Here is an 18,038-nt window from a genome sequence, read left to right as displayed (position 1 = left end):
AACTCCAACTCCTCCAACTCAGTAACCAACTCCTAGCAAAGTGGACTCCATGTTTGGAGCTTGGAGAGAACTCATTATTCATTCAAAGACACCAATGCCATTTTACAACTTCCCAGGGTCCTTGCTATATTGTACTAATCTGTACTAGTCTATACAGCTGAGCCTCGGTTGTATATCATCTCAGATCCGTACAAGGCGTATGTAGCAGTCTCTCGTGCATACCCATCATTGCACAGCTTCAAAATGGAGACAGGCACGGAAAGCCTGATTAGCCACCTCAAATCAGTCCTCCTCGAACTCAATGCCAACCCCTATCCCGAAGTACCTTGCCCACCCAACACTCCCCGTCGAGCCTCTGTAGCCATTATTCTCCGAATCCAACCAAATTATTCACACTGGCCTGCGATCTCGTCAGCGTTACCGCCTATACAGCATCCGAGTACAGGGCGCCGGAAGTCTTCCAGTGCAAGCTCAACCCATAAGCTTTCCTTCCAATCGATACTCGACGCTTTCTTTTCGCAAGATTGGGTCCGTCATGGCGATCCGGAGATGCTGTTTATAAAGCGTGCCACACGGGAGGGCGACAAATGGAATGGACATGTTGCTCTACCAGGCGGCAAGCGAGATCCGGAGGACGCAGACGACGAAGTGACAGCCGTGCGCGAGGCCATGGAAGAAGTAGGCATTGACTTGTCCTACGCGCACGCGTTGGCCGTCGGAAACCTCCCGCAGCGCGTCGTCACAACCTCATGGGGCAAAGTTCCACTTATGGTGCTGTGCCCCTACGTGTACCTCCTCACATCGCCTGAGTACCCGGCTCAACGCCTGCAGCCGACGGAGGTTGCTTCAACGCATTGGGTGTCACTCCGCGCACTCATGTCTCCCGCCCTTCGTACCTACGAATATGCTGACGTGTCGAACCGTCTTGCAAAATCGGAACTTGGTATCAAACGCTGGTTTCTGCAGACTATGCTCAGCCAGATGATGTTCGCCGCCATCCGTCTCGTTCCCTCCGCAAGTACGTACTGCAGCTCGATACCGGGTTTCATCCCGGCCCCAGATTCCGCACATCATAACACGGCATTTGGAAAACTGAAAGAAGTGTTACTGGGTCCGGAAACTGCATACCCGACTGCCCGCCAACGACCGCCCCTTCTACTGCTGTGGGGCTTGACTTTGGGAGTCGTATCTGATTTCCTCGAACATATACCTCCACATAACGCCCTAGAACTGTGGACATACCCAACCTTCACCAACTGGGACGTCCGATTTACAATGTGGGCCATGTCCTACCGATTCAGGAAGCGCAAAGCTGCAGAGATGAGCTCAACCGAAGTCCGTAATAGAACTGTCGGCACGGCACATGATGGACCAACTGTAGATGATGACGTATCCAGAGGGAATCTGCCTGAGCAGGTATCCGACGATGCCACCGGACAAGAGAAGCCCGGAGAGGTGGGCATAGCCGGGTTAGGTGTGGGTCGGGACTGGGGTAGACGTGGAAGGGACAAGATGATTGCAAGGGGTGCAGCTGTGAATTCCATGCTCGAGGGATACTATCCGATTGTTAGGAGGGCAGTAGCTGTTGCCTTGATAGGGAGGCTTTCTCTCGTTTCCCTTGTACTAGCATATCTCTGGAAGAGATATAGAAGGAATACATAGACGAGGGACTGTGTAGGTGATACCCTATGTTTCTGTAATATACGGGTCCAATTAGACGGAAAATTTCAACAGATGAAAAATATAGTGTCAGTGCCTGGAGGGCATTGGTGCGTTCAGTTAATAGAGAGCATAGGTCTGCATTCACCAAACGACGCGTTCCGCAGCTAGTTTACGTTATGCGGTATATTTTCAGAGCGGGATAAGAAGAACATCGAGGGTTCTGCTATTCCGAGGCGCACACTTTAACTTGGGTTGCCAGTTGGTATATTTCGTTCAGTGTTCACGCTGTCCACACTCTTTCGCCTCGGACTCCGCAGATGCATGTAACGCGCGGCGCAAACAAGAGTGGAAATAAACGAACGTGATTTGCTATGCCATACGACGCGCGCGCGTAGAGCGTGCGGCGTAGACATCACAAGGTAACGGCGTCGGCTGTGCAGGCTCCCATGAATGAAACTTTCAACCTCACTTCAGACGCGCAACTCTTTTAGAACTGCTCGCACAACGCCATAACAGCTGCACAAGAACGGCCATCTATATCATTCCCGGCATTCGAGATTGACTTCCCCAGCTCTCCAGCATCTCTTTAACCTAACACCGGTAGTGGTTATTCAGTGATCGCACGTCCAAATGGCACACTGGAATTCGACGTTGATGCTATTCTACTTTTTACATATTCTCTCTACAGCGTTCCAAGTGAATGCCCATTATTGGTTCTTTCCTCGCGCTCCTGGCGTAGCCTTCGGCCTGACACCTGATTATGGGCAAGTGTCCACTTTGTCCATTCCCTCCCATTTGTTCACGTCTAACACGAGTCAACAGCGTAGCTGCGATCCACCTCAAAGACGGAACGACTGTCCCCATAGCTCGGATACAGGGACGTCCCGACTACCAGGCTTTCATGAGGAAGCGAACGACCTCAACTACTCACGACAGTAGCACCCTCTGTCGCTGGTTCTCCCCAGTCTTGAACGTTCTTCCGTCGGCCTTGGGATTGGACGTTAATATTTGCCACCATCCAGATGTCAACAGCGTAAAGACCCTGCTTGGAACGCTCAAGGTAGCAGTAGAATCATATCTCGGCACCAACTTCTGCTATGCCGCACTCAGCTTCGATCACGTTCAAAAGAACTATGAGGAGAGCGTTGCTCGAGAGGCTCTCCGAGCTCTGGGGGTTAGTCCAATACTCGGCGTTATTCAAGCGGCCAAGTGCGAAATACTTTCACGCGAACCCAGGGGGGAGCCTGATTTTGACGCCCCAGGTTACGAGATTCCAGAGCCTCGGACTGTCCTTGCGATAGACTACAGCCTTCATTGGTTCAATGTTGGAATGTACACCTTCGACGAGGGTGTTATTTTGGACCCAGTCGAGGGCACTGTGGTTGGGCCTACAATCGAGAAGGACAATCAATTGCAGGCACTGAAGGAGTCATTGGAACATCTGTTCGCCAAGCCACCGCCGGAATTCAATCTCCCTGAAGATATCCACCAATTATTGGTGTATGGTGACGATTCGCACAATGAAGCTCTCTATCCCCTGTTGGAGAACTTCCTTGGTGCAGACTTGGTTCGAAATGCCAACATCTCCACTTCGGTATTCGATGGTGTTGCCTTCCTGGCAGAGGCAGCACATGACTACATGAATGACGTTCAATTTGAGGAAAAGGTTCGTCCTCATTTCGGTTGTATGTGGCGGTCCAAGTTGTATCGTAAACCAGGCCATAGTGAGCTATAGACAGCGCGATATGGGAAACTGTTTGGAAAAAGCACCCTTAGGCATCAACTTTTCTTGTCGCTAGACAGAGAAGTATAGAGTGCAGCGTTTTGACCCACTTGAACCGCATCACCAACTCACCGCCATTCACTGCAACACCATTGTTCCACCTGCAACTTGGTACCTTCAAAAGCACCGTCAAAACGAAGTCGTTCCTCATTATTTTCATTCTTGCCGTTGCCAGCGCCATCCCTAGCGCCCAACTAGTATGCTAATGCACTCCCTCCGTTTATGCGCCCCGCCTTTCTAGCATTGCTAAAACATCAGACAGTTGAGAGACGATGGATACGTAGGTGGGCCAGGATATACTCTGTGTAAATAATGAAAACTCGAGAACCTACTGTGTGCCAAATCGGAGCATGAAAGGACAGCTCAATGCCGTTGTAAATTCGAGTCGGATTGTGGATTAAGTAGCATTGTTTGACTCCGCCTGGGTTGTCCGATGACCGGCACTATATGCCGCCGCAAATCGCACCCAAAAGTTGTGTTCTGCGAAAGGCCGTGAACCATAGTTCGCTCGGAAATGTTCACGTAGACTGCTCTTCAAAATGTTTGCCTTGGATCTGTTCCTCTGGTGGCGTATTTTGTATCACTTCTCCCCACCTATAACTGACAGATTTTTACGAATACCCCTCTTCATCAAAATCATCGAAAATCCAATGCTCGGATAGCCTCGCTCGTTCCTCCTCAGACTCAGCCGCTTCAAGCGCATCAGCCTTCAGCTTGATTGCACGTTGTTTTGTCTCTTCATACAGCTCCAAGGGTACCCATCCCTCGGCGCCGATGCCAATAACGTCCCTACAAGCCTGGAGCTGCTCGTCTACCTCAATCTGCGCAGCATTCAGACGTTTACACTCGGCCACCTCCTCTTCTGTGAACGAAATCGGGCAAGGAGCCCTCGATTCACCTCCTGCGCTCGATTCCGGAGCGACAATATCCGACCAGTTCTCCGTTAGGTAAATGAGGTCAGCTCTGAGTGTCACGTTATCGCCTTCCCAGGGGGAACTCGCGTGATCAAAGAGTTTGCGCCTCAAGATGCTGAAGTCGTAGGCTAGAGCGTCGTAGTGCGTCGAGTTCAGTTTCGCAGTCATTGCAACGTAGAAGTAGTGAAGTTGACGCCGACGTAAGAGCAAGACCTGCTCGAACTGTTTGCTCTCGCTCAATTCGGGAAGTGTAAGAGATTCGGAGACGTCATCGCCGTAATTCTGGAGGCTGTTCGGAATGCCACACTGCAAGAAGAGCGGGAGTATTGCGCAGTGTTGCCAGTCGATCAGACTAGTGATTTCGAGTTCCTCAGAGACAAACACATTATTTGGTTGGAGATCGGGATGTCTTAGCGTCGGGCGGGTAAGGGTTTCGTTGCTATGCGGAATTAGATAAGGCGCAATTCGCAGGTATTTGTCCAGACTGTCAAGATGATCTAAAGGCGATTGCTTTTGATAATTGTAGACCTCTCGCCGCAGACGTTGGAAGGGGTGAAGCGGTTTGCCAAACTTTGTCAAATATGCAATTTCCTTCTTGGCCCCGGCTATAAGTGCCGCTGCTGGATCTGTATCTTTTGAATACTCAGTTGAGGTTGCCGGTGGGGAATAAAGTAGTTTGTAGCAGATGATCAATAGGAAAGTAAATCTGGCTATGTGAATAAAAGCGCTGGCACGTACATGGTCCACGATCAACCTGGATATCGCTCCGTTTTCCATGCCACATGCTGAGTCTTGTATCAGGACCAATGCAAAAGTCGCCATCGCCTGCAGAGTTCGAGATAGCAACCCCAACTTTACTGGACCCAGCTTGCAAATCCTTGGTGTAATACAGACTACCGCTTGCTGGAAGATCAAGAGCAAACAGTCGAGACTCCAGCTCCACGAGCTTGGTGACAACGGTAATTCTAGCCTTTTCAGAAAGGTCAAACCATATGTCACCCAAGTTGTTTCCTCGGATAAGCTCCATGAAAACATATTCGGTGCCAGCAGCGTCTCCGATGTAGCCGAGTAACTGTAGATCCGAGGGACAGGTATGCCGTGTGAACGGAGAAAGTCCATCGTCGCGACTTCGCTAGCTACGACAAGGTGTTTCGGCTCGGTGATTGGATAAGGGATGCGTCCAACGAACTGAAAGCCGTCACGCATCGTAAGTAGGAAAGTTCGATTGAATCCCCCTTCAGGTAATTTTTCAAAAGACGTCACGTCTTCTACGTTTTGATTGACAGCCGCGGCCGCGAGGCGCTTCAACTCCGATACATCAAAAACACGTCTTCGTTCAGAGTGCCTCAAGGCGTCATTCCAACTTCAGTCGATTGTCAGTAATGAGCGTTGGCTTTAGCGAATGGCGTTGACAAACATCCACCGCCCTGATGTGTATTCAAATAGCTCAGCAGGTTCTTCCATTGAGTACTGAGCCAGAGATCGAGTCGATCCTGTGCAGAAACTCCTAGCTCTTAGGAATTGTACCGTCCGTGGAAGAAGACGATAGAAGGCACCTGCAACTAGACGATTACTTGACTTTCGATAAAACGCCATGACACGATTGCGGAGTAGCGCAGCGCAAGAGAAAGGATTCAGTCGCTGCAGCGGATTGCAACTCGACCGGAACGCTGAGAAGGCAGCTCAAAAACAAATACTACGCTTTAAAGCAGGAGGCCTCCTAATTTAACAAAGTATAGCTTGTTAGCAATTAGTAGCGTCTTAGGTCTCAACTGCGCACGGTGCATTTTCGCAGAAAAATTCGATTATATAAGCGATCCGTCTAGTAGTACACAACATGTGGCTTTGTTTTTAAAAACCGAGAGACGCTACCGAACGCCGGAGATGATGCTACCGAAGACTGTACATGAGAGGAATGGTATGTAGGTGCAGGGGAACGGGTGCTGCGGATGCAAGGATTTGGAGTAACGGTTTAATGGGAAGCCTTTGCCTCCTTAGCCTGCTCCTCCTTGCTCGCCTCTTTCTGTTGGGCCTTCGCCCTTTCGGCCTCGCGGGCTTTCCGTCGAGCCTCTTCGGCCTCAATCATATCTGTCGTGATGAGTCAGTCAACATGTACTAGAAGTTACAGGGACGTAGGAAAATAAGTGAACGTACCCCTCCACTGATCCTCTCCAGGATACCGCTCATGATGTATCCTCTTCTCAATGAGATGCTTGTGCTCCGGATCATTCGGATCCACCACCTTGATCGTCTCCCACCTGCCCTTGCCCTTATTCGCATCACTTGCCTCGAAGGCGAAGCTGGCCAGCAGCACCGCCAATGTCGATCCTTGTGCATACATACGCGCCTGGACGAGTTTTTGGCTTGCACTCAGGTACGGGTTGCGGTTGACCATGACCCACGAGCCGCCCATGGAGAGCACCCAGAAGGCGAAGATGATGGGATAGCGGTTCTCCTCTGCCCATTCCTTGGCGCGTTGGAGGGTGGTTTTATTCGCGAGAAGGGCGCGCTCGCGCTCTCGCTCGCGCTCTAATTCGCGGCGCTTCTCGGGATTGTATTGTAGGTCGTAGTTGGCGGACGCGCGATCGGCGGCAATGACGGCTGAAATCGTAGATTAGCATCTTCCAATTGGGAAGGCTCAAGCCGAGGGATAGCATACCAGCGAAGGTTCCTGTAGAGGAGACGAGGAAAGCCTTGAAGGGAACAGTGAGGCCTCTGATAACTGGGAATCTGCGGTTCGCATAGAACATGCCAACGCCTCCCAGAGCGGTGCCAATGATACCGCCAAGTATTCCGCCTTTGATGGTGGCACTGTAGAACTTCATTAGATTTCGTCGCGCTTGGAATTGCGGCGCGCAACGCTTGACGTACTTGTAATGCGCCTGTTCCTCTTCCTTAGTAAGGACCTTCATCTTTCCAAATTATCTCAGTAGCAGTATCAAAAGCCGGCGTATCAGAGTTGGTCGAATTGGATCTGGCAAGTAAAGTTGCGTAGTGTAAATGAGGCAAAAAAGGTGTAGAGGGAAGGGGGCGACAAAGCGTTGGTTTTGTAGGCAGCTTGGACGGCGGAGATGGTATTTCAAAATGCTCATTAATGGTGACGTCGCCGAGCGTCCGGCCGCGGTCTAGCCAACATGAGGTAAGGCTTCTCGGCAGAAGCCGCAGCAATCGGCTTATTAAGCCGAAAGGGATCACTCCACCTGCTCATCTGTCGGGCACCACGCGGTTGTCCGGCACTTCAGGTCAGGGGTGGTCCGGGCAAATGCAGGAGAAGAAATCGGCAGGGTATTGAGGATTCTGTGATTATTGATTATATTGAGGTTGTTCACGCTGAATGCCTTGAGATACCGTTTTCAGTTGGCATCGTGCATGCGAGGGTTACCTCTCTGGATGATGAGCTATTAAGGAGACTGTGATTTCAACATATTTTGCCCACAACTAAAAAGTTACAGTTCCTGCCTTAGCAAACGACAGGGAAATGGGTTGAAAGTCCTCCTTAATCCCACAACTATTTTTCACAGCCGCGTGTGGTGTTTGTGGCGTTGGTGGATCATGCCGCCTCGGCATCTTCAAAGTGCCGCAATCGGCATCACGACAACGCCGGATACCCTTCCCACATTACATCTGGATCTAAACAAACTTCCGCAATACAATTCCAAATGCGTCTAGTCTAAACAGCCGCTTCCAGAGACGGTCGAGATGCCGTCGACCGACAAATTCTACCAAAATTCAACTGTCTCTCTCGTCTAACCTCTTCAGCATATATATGCTGCTCTACACTTGGAACTATTGTTGTGCGAAAATGTAATAATCCAGGTTAAGCTGGAGCTCGACGGCGGTTAAAAAGCACTAATCCCGCTTCGTCCAGCGGTCCCCTCCAACCCCAAAAGATCGCCACAAAACCCTCTTGCCCCGCCATATGCGTTGGAAGCCTACTAAGCCTACAAAACGACAAAAAAAAAGAGATTTTGATGGCGCGGCTGAGAATCGAACTCAGATTAACACGGCCACAACGTGTTGTGATACCATTACACTACCGCACCTTTTTTTATTTAAATTTCTACATTTAATCAACTATATAGCACAATTCTGGTGCTGTGAAAGTACGAAAGGCAGCGACAGGTTGCATACCCCTCACTTTCAAGAGATGCAGCGCTCATCACAACATGATCATGCTTAATCTCTAGTCGACCTCACCTTTTCAACAGCAGCGGCTTCGCTGACGTCCAAAACCTATCACAGTGTACCGACTTCAATGGCGACATGCGTCACTGCATCATTACACCCAGCAACCATCAAAGGTCGGGCTCGGACAACCCGCCCAGTAGTAAAGTACCGGCTCTTGATCCTTCTCTTGCCAGCATTGTTGCTGGTGCGCAAATGGAAGGTTCCAAACGGAGTTCGATGTTCCTGGATCCGGGTTTAGGCTCATATTCAATGATAGCTCCAGCAGTCCAGGAGTACGGCGACGATGGGCATTCAAGCCCGAAGAATGTGATATCATCGCTGGAAGAGACTATGCCGGTGATACGATCTGAGACACCTGTGGCTGTCCAAGACAAGGAAGAGGAGGGATTCTGAGTACTGGGCCTGTCAGCGAGGGTAGTAGAACATTTGAGGCACCCTTTGATCCATGAGGTGTGAGCTTGGACCCTATGACCCAAATACGATGCCGTGGGGTGGATATGTGCAAGTGTGAAGCATCCGTGGGCGCCCTCACAAATATGCATCTGTGTGTCGTGGTGATTTAGGTGTGGCTCATCTCTGGTGTAACTTTTCTTAAACACACTGGATGAGGTTGCTTTCCACAATGCATCTAGATGTTGCTAATAGCCATGTAGTTTGGATCACAAGATTAGAGCGAAGGAGTCCGTCGACACGTATAATCGGTTTCAGTAACACTAGACTTGTATAGCGATTCTGCTTTCATGCGCATGCTTGACTTCTGGTGAAGACTGACAACTTTCTCGGCAAAGCTACTTAGTCAGTTCCGTGGGCATCTTTCTTCTCATTATTTCATGTTCATTCTTCGGTCTATTGGGAAGATGACTTCACTTTCAGCTCGCCGTGAGCAGTATCATCGTTTATGCCCCGTTGTCCCGGTCAACTATGGTTCCATCTCACACCTAAGGGACAGAAACGGGTGAACAAGCGGGCTCAAGCTGTTGGGGTAAGTGAAGAGGGACGGAGTTATACCATAAAGTAGAGAATTAAACAAGGTTAGTAGTACATAATATGTGCCGATCATGGTTGCGAGGGTGCTGAAAAAAAGTGATAAAGACGGTGGGCAGACAGCTTAACTGGGGACGGCGACCCTGATGCAGAGATAGTGACTGTTCCTAATTGCCGGGATGCCGGTACTTGAGGTACATCTGCTGTCTTTGTGATATTTTCAGCACTTGCCAGTTTTGTCAGGTGAGTGGAAGGCGACGTGGTCGAAATGGACTGGATATTGGAATCCTGCACCTCAGCATCCGGCCCCCAAATCGGGGACAGAGACGGCAAATGACGATCGTACTTTGGACTCCTCTCGACATTGTTGTCCTTACTCCAGGGAGCGGACGCCGCTGCTAGCGTTGACGGTACGACGGGATATCTGGAAGGGCGAGTCCCGTACACGGGATGTTCCCGAAAGTTGTCTTCTTCACCAGGAGCTATATTACGTTAGCATTAGCTGAAAACCCGGGGCCTGAAGATGCGGTTCGGAACACCGTCCTGTCCCCAACAAGTTTGGGTACGGAATATTGAGGACATCGCTTACATGTATCAAGATCCTTCAAGGCCCGGATATACATTTTCACGCACGCTGTCCTGTCCATTGTCTTATGGTCGTCATTTTTATATGTCCGCGAAGACGCACGAGACCTCATCCAAGCCTCCAGTCCCGCTAGTGGAGGAAACTCTATCGGGTTCTTGTCGAACTTCAATATTATCAGCTGGTCCATGCCCACCAGAGCGTACGGTAGGCGCGTGATGCTATTCTTCGACACTGCAAGGACCTTCAATTGTCGCAGTTTCGATATCGTCTCAGGTATAGCCGTCAGCCTATTCTTTGACATATCTAGTATCTCTAGCAAAGGGAGCTCCAGGACGGGCGGTGGCACAGCTTCGAAGCGGTTATCCCGAAGATTCAGGTAACGTAACGTTTGACACATTGTTATACTTTCTGGTAGTCGGTTGAAACGGTTACTGGAGAGAGATAGTCTCTCAACAGCTCGGTGGATGACATCGACAATGTGCTGTGGTAAGGAGTCCATCTGCAGATGACCCAGGTCGATCGTTAAACCGGGAAGATCGCGCATCGGAGTCGAATCAGTTGCCCCCTCGGCTTCGGTACGTTCGGAGAAATCTTTCATTTGCTGCTGCACAACCAGATCGATTTCTTTAGATTTCTTACGATCGATCCTTGCATCTTGCGAAGGAGAGCGAACCTGTTGGGGGAAAATATTGGTCCCGGGCGACTTGGGGGTGACGGTGCACACTTCGTTCATCAACGTTCCTACGATTATTCTGCGATCATTCATAGGTTTCTCCATAAGCCAGGTGCGCACGATATCGTAGAAACTGTCAGATAGGATGCTTAATCTCCGGTCGCTGCTCAAGGCAGGAGATGGCAGACCTGGAAGTGCTGGTTGAGAGACGTTCGCCGAAACGGTTGGCACGTGAGGCATCGGAGTCCGCGGCAACTGGGGGCTTTTGTCGGAGTATGTCGACTGTGGATTGCGCTCAGCTAACGAGGATGTGAACGTCCAGAAGGAGGTGCGCCTAGGATCCAGATGGCTGGGCAGGGTGGGCGTTCCTTGTTTCGCAAATTCCGGAGCAAGGACGGAAGACCAACGCTGGCTTAGCCTATGCTGATCCTCGGACATCAGTTGGGATAAACTCTTGCTATATCGCGATATCTGTTCTTGCACAACATCGCTGTCAAAAGCGGAAGCTCTTGAAAGACTAGTTCGGATGGAGGCAATCTCGAGGAGTGCGGATTCCAACAGGCTGTCCGTAGAGGAATCATTGAGAGGGGCGAAACCGACGTCCGCTGCGTCACTAGGTGGTTCCGTATCGCTCGAATGGTCCGCTGAAAGATCCACCTCTTCAGGATTTCGGTCGGCATCCTCCTTCAACTGTCGATGCACTTCGTTGACGTCAATTAAAGAAGCCCGATGCTCATTCTCAAGACTCTGCAGGAGTGCTCTATCTCTCTCATCCTCAGCAATTACATCAGGAGTAATTTGAAGAGACCTGGAGAGCAGTTAGCTATATGCGAACTCATAGCAACCACCGACACCTGCATTCTTCTAGTCACTTTTTCCGCAGTATTCAAGGTCCCAAGCATCAGCGCTAGATTCGACTTGTAGGCTTCAAGTGCAGCTCTGAGGAGGGTGATTTTCGGCTTCTCGAATATGGCCCACTGCACCCTGCCCTTGAGCCCAAACTTGCCATCCTTGCCTTTTGAAATTTTGAGCATGTCCTCGGATGCCTTTAGAATTTCTGTGAACATCTCCAACGAGGCATCGGTCATGTCTTTCGTCTAGACGAGGGTTAGAAAGGATGAGTAAGGTGGGAAATAACTCACCATCTCAATACAATGCGCAAAGTATTTTGAATTCTGCACTTTGGCCAGAGTATCCCCCAGCGTCTGTACGACTGCACAGAACGTGCGAATCTCGCTGGCTATCATCCTCGCCTCCTTGGCCGCCGAGCCAACATCTGCTGCGAGCTGAGAGAGCACAAGAGTGACCTTGGTGCCTGCAGAGACGATGCCGATGATGCTGGCTGCTAGTTCGGCCATAATGAGAAGATGTCATAGGGAATTGTCCGTCGTAGGTGAACAACATTGCGAAAAGGAGAAATCCCAGGGAAAGTTGATAGTCTATAATACGATGCGCGAGGCTGAGTTCAAGGCCTTGAGAACTGACCGGAGTGTGGCGCAGGACGGAAATGTGGCGTCTGGATACGGTTCTCGTCAAAACGCGATATGAACGCTGGAACATAGAAGATGACGACGTAAATATCTGTCGGTTCTACAATGGGCATCGGGCCTCTGCTTTGACAACTGGTTAGGCAGTGTGCGTAGTTGGACATGGTGGTGGACGTGAAAGGAGTGGGCCAGGGCCACCTGAACTTCTTGCAGAAAGCATGCACTGTACGGAGTAGTAAGTTGTACGTGGATTCCAAGTGTAAAAATGTCCCATCTCGCACCACCCGAGATTCAATGAAGACATACAGTACATAGATAGTAGTTCGAGCAATGACGTTTTGTTTTCATCGGCCTTGGGAAGGGGACCTTCCTTCCTCGGCAAATCATTTCCCCGACGCATCTTATCATCCCGGGGCCCATCTCCCATGCCTCCAGCTCCCTCTACCACCACCCATCCCTCACCCCCGAACCACCACCCAAAATGAAACTCCCCCTCCTCCCCCTCACCCTCCTTCCCCCCCTCCTAACCGCCGCCCTTCTAACCCTCCACATCCCCACGACCCCCCTCGCCAACCCCTCCACCCTCCCACCAACAACCCACGCAACCCTGCAATCCGCCGGTCCCCCTCTCACCGCACACCTCACCCGCTCCAACTCCTTCCTCTTCATCGACGTCCCCCCAGGAAGCTACCTCGCCACCATCCACTGCCGAGACTACATCTTCGAGCCGTTGCGGATAGACATTACGCTTGAGGAAGCTGGTGAGGGAAGAGATGAGAAGAAGGAGGTGATTAGGGCGTGGCAGACGTTTTTCGGCAACGAGTGGGAGAATAAGGGGGAGAGTAGGGGTAGTGGAAGTAATGGGGCGGTCGTGGTGGAGGTGAGGCCTGTGGCGAGGAAGGAGTATTATGAACAACGTGGAGGATGTAAGTCTTTTAGCGTCATGCAATTGCGTAGTTTTACAGCTCTGCTAACGGGGATTATAGTTTCGCCACTCTCCTTCCTGAAGAACCCCATGATCCTCATGGCGCTCGTCTCGGGGGTTCTTATCTTCGGCATGCCGTACCTCATGGAGAACAGTACGTCCACCCGCTCGCCTATACATACACCCTAGACTCTCCCCCTCCCCAAGCAACCGCAAGGCTAACTCAGTACAGTGGACCCAGAAACCAAAGCCGAATTCGAAGAAATGCAGAAGAAGAGTCCCCTAACGAGCGGCGCCAACCCCGCCGAGGCGCTGCAGAACTTCGATCTCGCGTCGTGGATGGCGGGGAAGAAGGACTCCGGGAGTGCGGCGGCGAGTGATAAGAAGAGGGGGAATAGTCCGAATCCGCAGGGGAAGAGAAGGGGGTGAGGATAGCGGTAGAGATTACGGATCTGGACTTTTTGTTTGTTGGGATGCGCGGGTTGTGTGTATGATTACATGGACTGGAGGGAGTATAGAGCCGGGTTTGGGACACAGGGATTTCGGTCATGATCGGATCCTTGATTACTTGAGCTACATACTGTTAGTGAGGAAATAAGCTTTCGATCCCCCCTCCTCACAGCGCAGGCAGGCAGGGTATCTACGAAAGGCGGGCGCACACCATTAGCTACTGTACCCGTTCACCCCAGCACGGGCACTAGCAGTTGCTAAATAGCAAAAACGTATAATATAAATAGAAATAGGGCTACGGACGGATAAGTCGGATATTTATTGTAAACAGGGAAGGGCATTGGACAAAGGAAGGCAAGGTTCTGAAACCCGCATCAGATTCATCCATACCTATGCTCGCGCCACGCCCCGGCATCCCTCTAGGCTTATATCAACATCACAGGACCTTGTTGGCAGCTGCCTGGACACTTAGCCAAGTCAATCCCTCACATCAACATGCGCACACTCTGAACCTTTGAAACTGTTTCCATTAACCCTTCCTCCTCGAGTCGTCATTAAACAACGGGTAATCCGTCTCCAAACGTACGCTCCCCGGATATCTATATCTATCTTCTTGACAGACGGGAAAACTGGAAATGCGGGTGGTGCAAGCATGTCGGGATGCATCATAAACTCGTCCGTCGTTTTCTTTTTGGCCACGCGCCTCTCGAAAAGCCCAGTCACGCAGCCCGTAGTAGATCCCGCATTCCGCACCGCATGCTCTTGATTCGAAAAAGGCGTGAATGGAAAAGAAGGAACATCAGAAACGAAAAGATACCAAATGCTCGAAACTAGCCTACTCCTCTTCAGCGCCGAGTTCCATCTTGGCTCCCTTGGGCGCCAGCTTCCGCGGCTGGGTACCCAGGCCGTTCCGGTTCCTGAAGAAGAAGACGCCCTTGCCCTCGCCCTGGGCGCCCTCGCTCGGCTCCACCCACTGGCACCATCTCGCGCTCCTCCACAGGGCCCTCAAGAAGCCGAGCGAGCCGCCCTCGGTGTCGCTCCGGTAGTGCTTGCCCATGACCTTCTTGATGGCCTCGCTCGCCTCGTCGGCGTGGTAGAAGGGGATGGTCGAGACGTAGTGGTGCAGGACGTGGGTTTCGATGATGCCATGGAAGAGGGTGCGGCCGATGAAGCCGAATTCGCGGTCGATGGTGGCAGCGGCGCCGCGCGTGTAGGTCCAGGTGTTGGCGTCGTAGTGGGGGAGGGTGGGATCGGTGTGCTGGAGGTAGGTGATGGCGACTGGGAGATGGTATTAGTACGGGGGTGCTGATGCGGAGTTGGGAGACAATGAAGACTTACCAAGCCAGTGGTTCACCCACAGATACGGGATCCCGTACCAGACCAACAGGTTGATCCAGCCGTAGTTCTTTCCGACGTACGCGAGCGCCGACAGAGCCAAGCCGAGACCGAGATCGCTGAGCAGGATGAGGTGCTCGTCCTTCTTCTCGTACAGCGGGCTGGACGGCAGGAAGTGGTTGACGCCGCTGAACCAGCCATTGCGCTTGCCCTTACCCTTGCCCTCGGGCTGGCGCTCGTGGTAGTTGTGACCGGTAACGTTGGTGCAGAGGTACAAGATCCAGCCGGCGAGCTGCTGGCCCACCATGTGAAGGGCGGTGGCGATGGGAGTCTCCTCGGTAAGCTCGTGCAGGTCGTGTGCGAACTTGCCGATGCGCGAGGCGTACTCCTCCCTGGTCTTAGGCACGAAGACCATGTCGCGCTCCATGTGGCCGGTGGCCTTGTGGTGCTTGCCGTGCGAGATCTTCCAGGAGAAGTAGGGGACAAGCAAGGCGGAGTGGCAGAAGAAGCCAACGGTGTCGTTGAGGACCTTGGAAGGCGAGAAGGACTGGTGGCCGCACTCGTGGGCGAGGACCCAGAGACCGGTTCCGAACAGACCCTGCACGAAGGTGTATCCGGCCCACAACGCAGCCCGCACGGCAGTCGAGGGGACGTACTCTGGGGTGACGAAGCGGTTGAAGAGGAAGAAGGTGGCGCCCATCATGGCAACATCGCGGGCAACGTAGAAGAGACCCCTTGCGCCGGAGCGCTCAAAGCAGTGCTTGGGAATCGCATCACGCAGCTGCTTGATGGTGTAGTCGGGAATCTCGAACTCGTTGCCGTACGTGTCGAGAAGCTTGCCAGTCGAGGGCTTTACATCATCGACGGAGCCCAGAGAGGAGAGGGACGTGGAAGAGGCCGAGCCCGTGGGAGAGTCAATGGGCGATACGGACACCGAGTTTGCGCTCGATGAGACGACCGAGTCGGAGGTGATGTTCCTCCTGAGGAGAGGGTGTTGAGGACGTGCAGTGGAAGACATTTTGTACTGTGTGCGTGGAAGAGACTCGTGTGGTATCAATTGAAGGAGAACTGGGCCGACAAGAAGACCAGTGGTAGCTCAGAAATGAGTGTGGGAGTCTATTGACGGAGGAGGGATGTGGGGTGAGGCGGTAGTGATTGATCGATAGGGTCGAGGCGGGCCGGCGCACGGAGGGATAACAGGTAGGGGAGGGTGGGTGAGGAATTTGCAGCACGCTGCAATGACTGTACGGTACGGAGTACCCCGAGGTAGGACGAGATGAGAGTAGGGGGTGAGGAGGGAGGGAGAGCGACTTGCAAAGAGGATGAGCAGAGGAAGAGAGGGCAAAGGAGACGGGCTTTTTAACAGCTATGGCGCAGGCGGTATGGAGAAATTGACGAGACCCTGATGTTTCCCGGAGTGGTTTAGCTCACGCGAAAACGGCGTTCTCGACGGGACCTGAGACCGGGGGGGGAGGGCGAGAGGGGATCTACTACGTAGGAATGATTGGAAAAGGGACCTGCAGCAACAAGTGGCAGGAGCCAGCTGGACCACTGCCGTCCGCTTCGCCGAGTCGGCCGGGGCAAACATGATTGCAGTCGTGCCTCTCAACACGAGTTACAGGACATGTTGAGTCTCTTGCGCGCAGACTCAGCACGAGCGTGAGCCTGAGCGGTGGCAAAACGAATTTCTTGAGGCGTGGGAGGAGCATAGATCAAGAGCACTCGCCATGTTTCGGCGGTGGGTTGACCAGCAAGCGCGGATTGCGAATGAAATTATGGACACTCCTCACCACCGCCTCGCTTGGCGGCTTTATGGGGTAAGGCGGCAGGATAGACCGCTTTTTGGTTTCTCTGTCTTTGCTGCACTTTCTGTTGGCCCAATTGGAATGTGTGACTTGGCCGTGCGCACATGTTCTGTGTCTGGGCTGGCTGTTCGTGGTCGACGTGTAATAACCGAGGCCCTGAGAATTCACCAACGACCATTCGCCATCCTTATTCTCGGTCGTACGGAGACTGATCGACAGATATCGAGGTTCATTGAGTGGAGAATTCAAATCGGGACGTCTCTGCTGGCCTGCAGCGTGGGTGTTACGGGTTCGGGCGCAACTCAATGATTCTCGTTGGGGCGAGAACAGAAAATCGGGAAGCGGGCAAAAAAAATTCGAGATGCAGATCCCAAACCCCTGCTTCGATGCAGGGACGAGATGCAGCGGGTACGCTAGTCTGCGTAGGGCTGCCAAGGCGAGCTTCTCTCGCCCCTGATTTGCCCCCCTCGCCTGTGGCGGTGCGCCCGAAGTCGGGGGAGCTTTGGTCCTGATTCCGTCGCCTTATCGATAACGATAACAGCACGGAGCACCGGGAGCAGTGGGAAACGAGGCTGGCTGAGATGCGGGGCGATTCGATAGCCTCGTCTACCTAGGTACCTAGGTATCATCTGTATCCGTACTGTGTACTGCCATCCTGTCAAATATGGGACGACTGCCATTCAAAAGCCTCATATCCTTATCGAAAAGGGTGTTATACCACAGTATGTTATAGCAGCTGCCACGTTTCGGTGTTGTTGTACCCCGTACCGAGCATACCACAGTCATAATAATTCGGCACACTATCAGTGTTATGAGTTTAGGTCTGGACTCGGCTTGGCAATTATCCAGAGGCACCTGGCATCTTGCGACGGCGGTGATGTCATCGTTTGACTGTACTGTGTAATATGTATTTCAGATGCCTTATCTTCGTACATCTTTACTCTTCATCGTTCGAGCAGCCTATCATTCCAGCGTTATAGCCCCCACCGTGAACATTGCCCTCTTGTGCGCTGACAGTAAGACGTTGCAGACTTGGCGGCCAAGTTCCGCCTAGACGCTACGTAACTTGGGATTTCTTCTCTCTGGGCGACAACCCGCAAACCACTACCTGTTCAGCATCCCCATACACCGCGTCTACGACACTTTCATTGCACCGCGGATAGACCATCTGCTCCCTATACACTGCTCGGGACTATTCTGTCCCATCACGTATCCGTTAGGCACCATCGTTCAAAGTGGCGGTCTT

General features: G+C 52.1%; 7 protein-coding genes and 1 non-coding gene across 8 annotated transcripts; 3 read left to right on the top strand and 5 right to left on the bottom strand.

Annotated features, from left to right (window-relative positions):
• Positions 1-19: 19 nt before the first annotated feature.
• Positions 20-1,798, top strand: EI97DRAFT_437582 (uncharacterized protein). Its single transcript, XM_033799370.1, has one exon. The coding sequence runs from the start codon at positions 244-246 to the stop codon at positions 1,660-1,662; it is 1,419 nt and encodes a 472-aa protein (XP_033649250.1). The 5' UTR covers positions 20-243; the 3' UTR covers positions 1,663-1,798.
• A 494-nt stretch (positions 1,799-2,292) lies between these two features.
• On the top strand, positions 2,293-3,493 carry EI97DRAFT_427737 (uncharacterized protein; the record flags this gene model as incomplete). Its single annotated transcript, XM_033797232.1, has 2 exons — positions 2,293-2,432; positions 2,485-3,493. 2 exons carry the CDS (start codon positions 2,293-2,295, stop codon positions 3,395-3,397), a joined length of 1,053 nt encoding a protein of 350 aa, XP_033649249.1. The 3' UTR covers positions 3,398-3,493.
• A 563-nt stretch (positions 3,494-4,056) lies between these two features.
• On the bottom strand, positions 4,057-5,386 carry EI97DRAFT_446381 (uncharacterized protein; the record flags this gene model as incomplete). The annotated part of the gene is made up of 2 exons (XM_033800023.1): positions 4,057-4,991; positions 5,098-5,386. The coding sequence occupies 2 exons, from the start codon at positions 5,384-5,386 to the stop codon at positions 4,057-4,059; spliced, it is 1,224 nt and encodes a 407-aa protein (XP_033649248.1).
• A 945-nt stretch (positions 5,387-6,331) lies between these two features.
• EI97DRAFT_453511 (uncharacterized protein) lies at positions 6,332-7,271 on the bottom strand (the record flags this gene model as incomplete). Its single annotated transcript, XM_033800460.1, has 4 exons — positions 6,332-6,447; positions 6,514-6,960; positions 7,019-7,170; positions 7,231-7,271. The coding sequence occupies 4 exons, from the start codon at positions 7,269-7,271 to the stop codon at positions 6,332-6,334; spliced, it is 756 nt and encodes a 251-aa protein (XP_033649247.1).
• Positions 7,272-8,331: 1,060 nt separating this feature from the next.
• Positions 8,332-8,402, bottom strand: EI97DRAFT_t91. Its single transcript has one exon. It is a non-coding gene; the product is annotated as a tRNA-His (tRNA).
• Positions 8,403-9,551: 1,149 nt separating this feature from the next.
• On the bottom strand, positions 9,552-12,282 carry EI97DRAFT_259995 (uncharacterized protein). The gene is made up of 3 exons (XM_033794213.1): positions 11,933-12,282; positions 11,649-11,887; positions 9,552-11,598 (listed from the first exon to the last, which is right to left on the bottom strand). The coding sequence occupies exons 1-3, from the start codon at positions 12,146-12,148 to the stop codon at positions 10,014-10,016; spliced, it is 2,040 nt and encodes a 679-aa protein (XP_033649246.1). The 5' UTR covers positions 12,149-12,282; the 3' UTR covers positions 9,552-10,013.
• A 443-nt stretch (positions 12,283-12,725) lies between these two features.
• On the top strand, positions 12,726-14,033 carry EI97DRAFT_259900 (uncharacterized protein). The gene is made up of 3 exons (XM_033794211.1): positions 12,726-13,203; positions 13,264-13,356; positions 13,435-14,033. The coding sequence occupies exons 1-3, from the start codon at positions 12,759-12,761 to the stop codon at positions 13,629-13,631; spliced, it is 735 nt and encodes a 244-aa protein (XP_033649245.1). The 5' UTR covers positions 12,726-12,758; the 3' UTR covers positions 13,632-14,033.
• Positions 14,034-14,404: 371 nt separating this feature from the next.
• On the bottom strand, positions 14,405-16,359 carry EI97DRAFT_259949 (uncharacterized protein). Its single transcript, XM_033794212.1, has 2 exons — positions 14,991-16,359; positions 14,405-14,930 (listed from the first exon to the last, which is right to left on the bottom strand). Exons 1-2 carry the CDS (start codon positions 16,003-16,005, stop codon positions 14,488-14,490), a joined length of 1,458 nt encoding a protein of 485 aa, XP_033649244.1. The 5' UTR covers positions 16,006-16,359; the 3' UTR covers positions 14,405-14,487.
• Between the last annotated feature and the right edge of the window lie 1,679 nt (positions 16,360-18,038).

Source organism: Westerdykella ornata (genome assembly GCF_010094085.1).
Source record: "Westerdykella ornata strain CBS 379.55 unplaced genomic scaffold EI97scaffold_51, whole genome shotgun sequence".
NCBI lineage: Eukaryota > Fungi > Ascomycota > Dothideomycetes > Pleosporales > Sporormiaceae > Westerdykella > Westerdykella ornata.
The sequence above is the reverse complement of the archived record's forward strand: the minus strand, read 5'-3'. Positions and strand labels throughout refer to the sequence as shown.

Bases quoted from the DNA above. Each gene is read 5' to 3' on its own strand.
- EI97DRAFT_259995 (XM_033794213.1), bottom strand. From the start codon at position 12,148: ATGGCCGAACTAGCAGCCAGCATCATCGGCATCGTCTCTGCAGGCACC. The intron at 11,888-11,932 runs GTGAGTTATTTC...ACCCTCGTCTAG, and splicing joins TTGCGCATTGTATTGAGATG to ACGAAAGACATGACCGATGC. The intron at 11,599-11,648 runs GCAGGTGTCGGT...ACTGCTCTCCAG, and splicing joins GAAAAAGTGACTAGAAGAAT to GTCTCTTCAAATTACTCCTG.
- EI97DRAFT_437582 (XM_033799370.1), top strand. From the start codon at position 244: ATGGAGACAGGCACGGAAAGCCTGATTAGCCACCTCAAATCAGTCCTC.
- EI97DRAFT_259949 (XM_033794212.1), bottom strand. From the start codon at position 16,005: ATGTCTTCCACTGCACGTCCTCAACACCCTCTCCTCAGGAGGAACATC. The intron at 14,931-14,990 runs GTAAGTCTTCAT...ACCATCTCCCAG, and splicing joins GTGGGTGAACCACTGGCTTG to TCGCCATCACCTACCTCCAG.
- EI97DRAFT_259900 (XM_033794211.1), top strand. From the start codon at position 12,759: ATGAAACTCCCCCTCCTCCCCCTCACCCTCCTTCCCCCCCTCCTAACC. The intron at 13,204-13,263 runs GTAAGTCTTTTA...CGGGGATTATAG, and splicing joins TTATGAACAACGTGGAGGAT to TTTCGCCACTCTCCTTCCTG. The intron at 13,357-13,434 runs GTACGTCCACCC...AACTCAGTACAG, and splicing joins GCCGTACCTCATGGAGAACA to TGGACCCAGAAACCAAAGCC.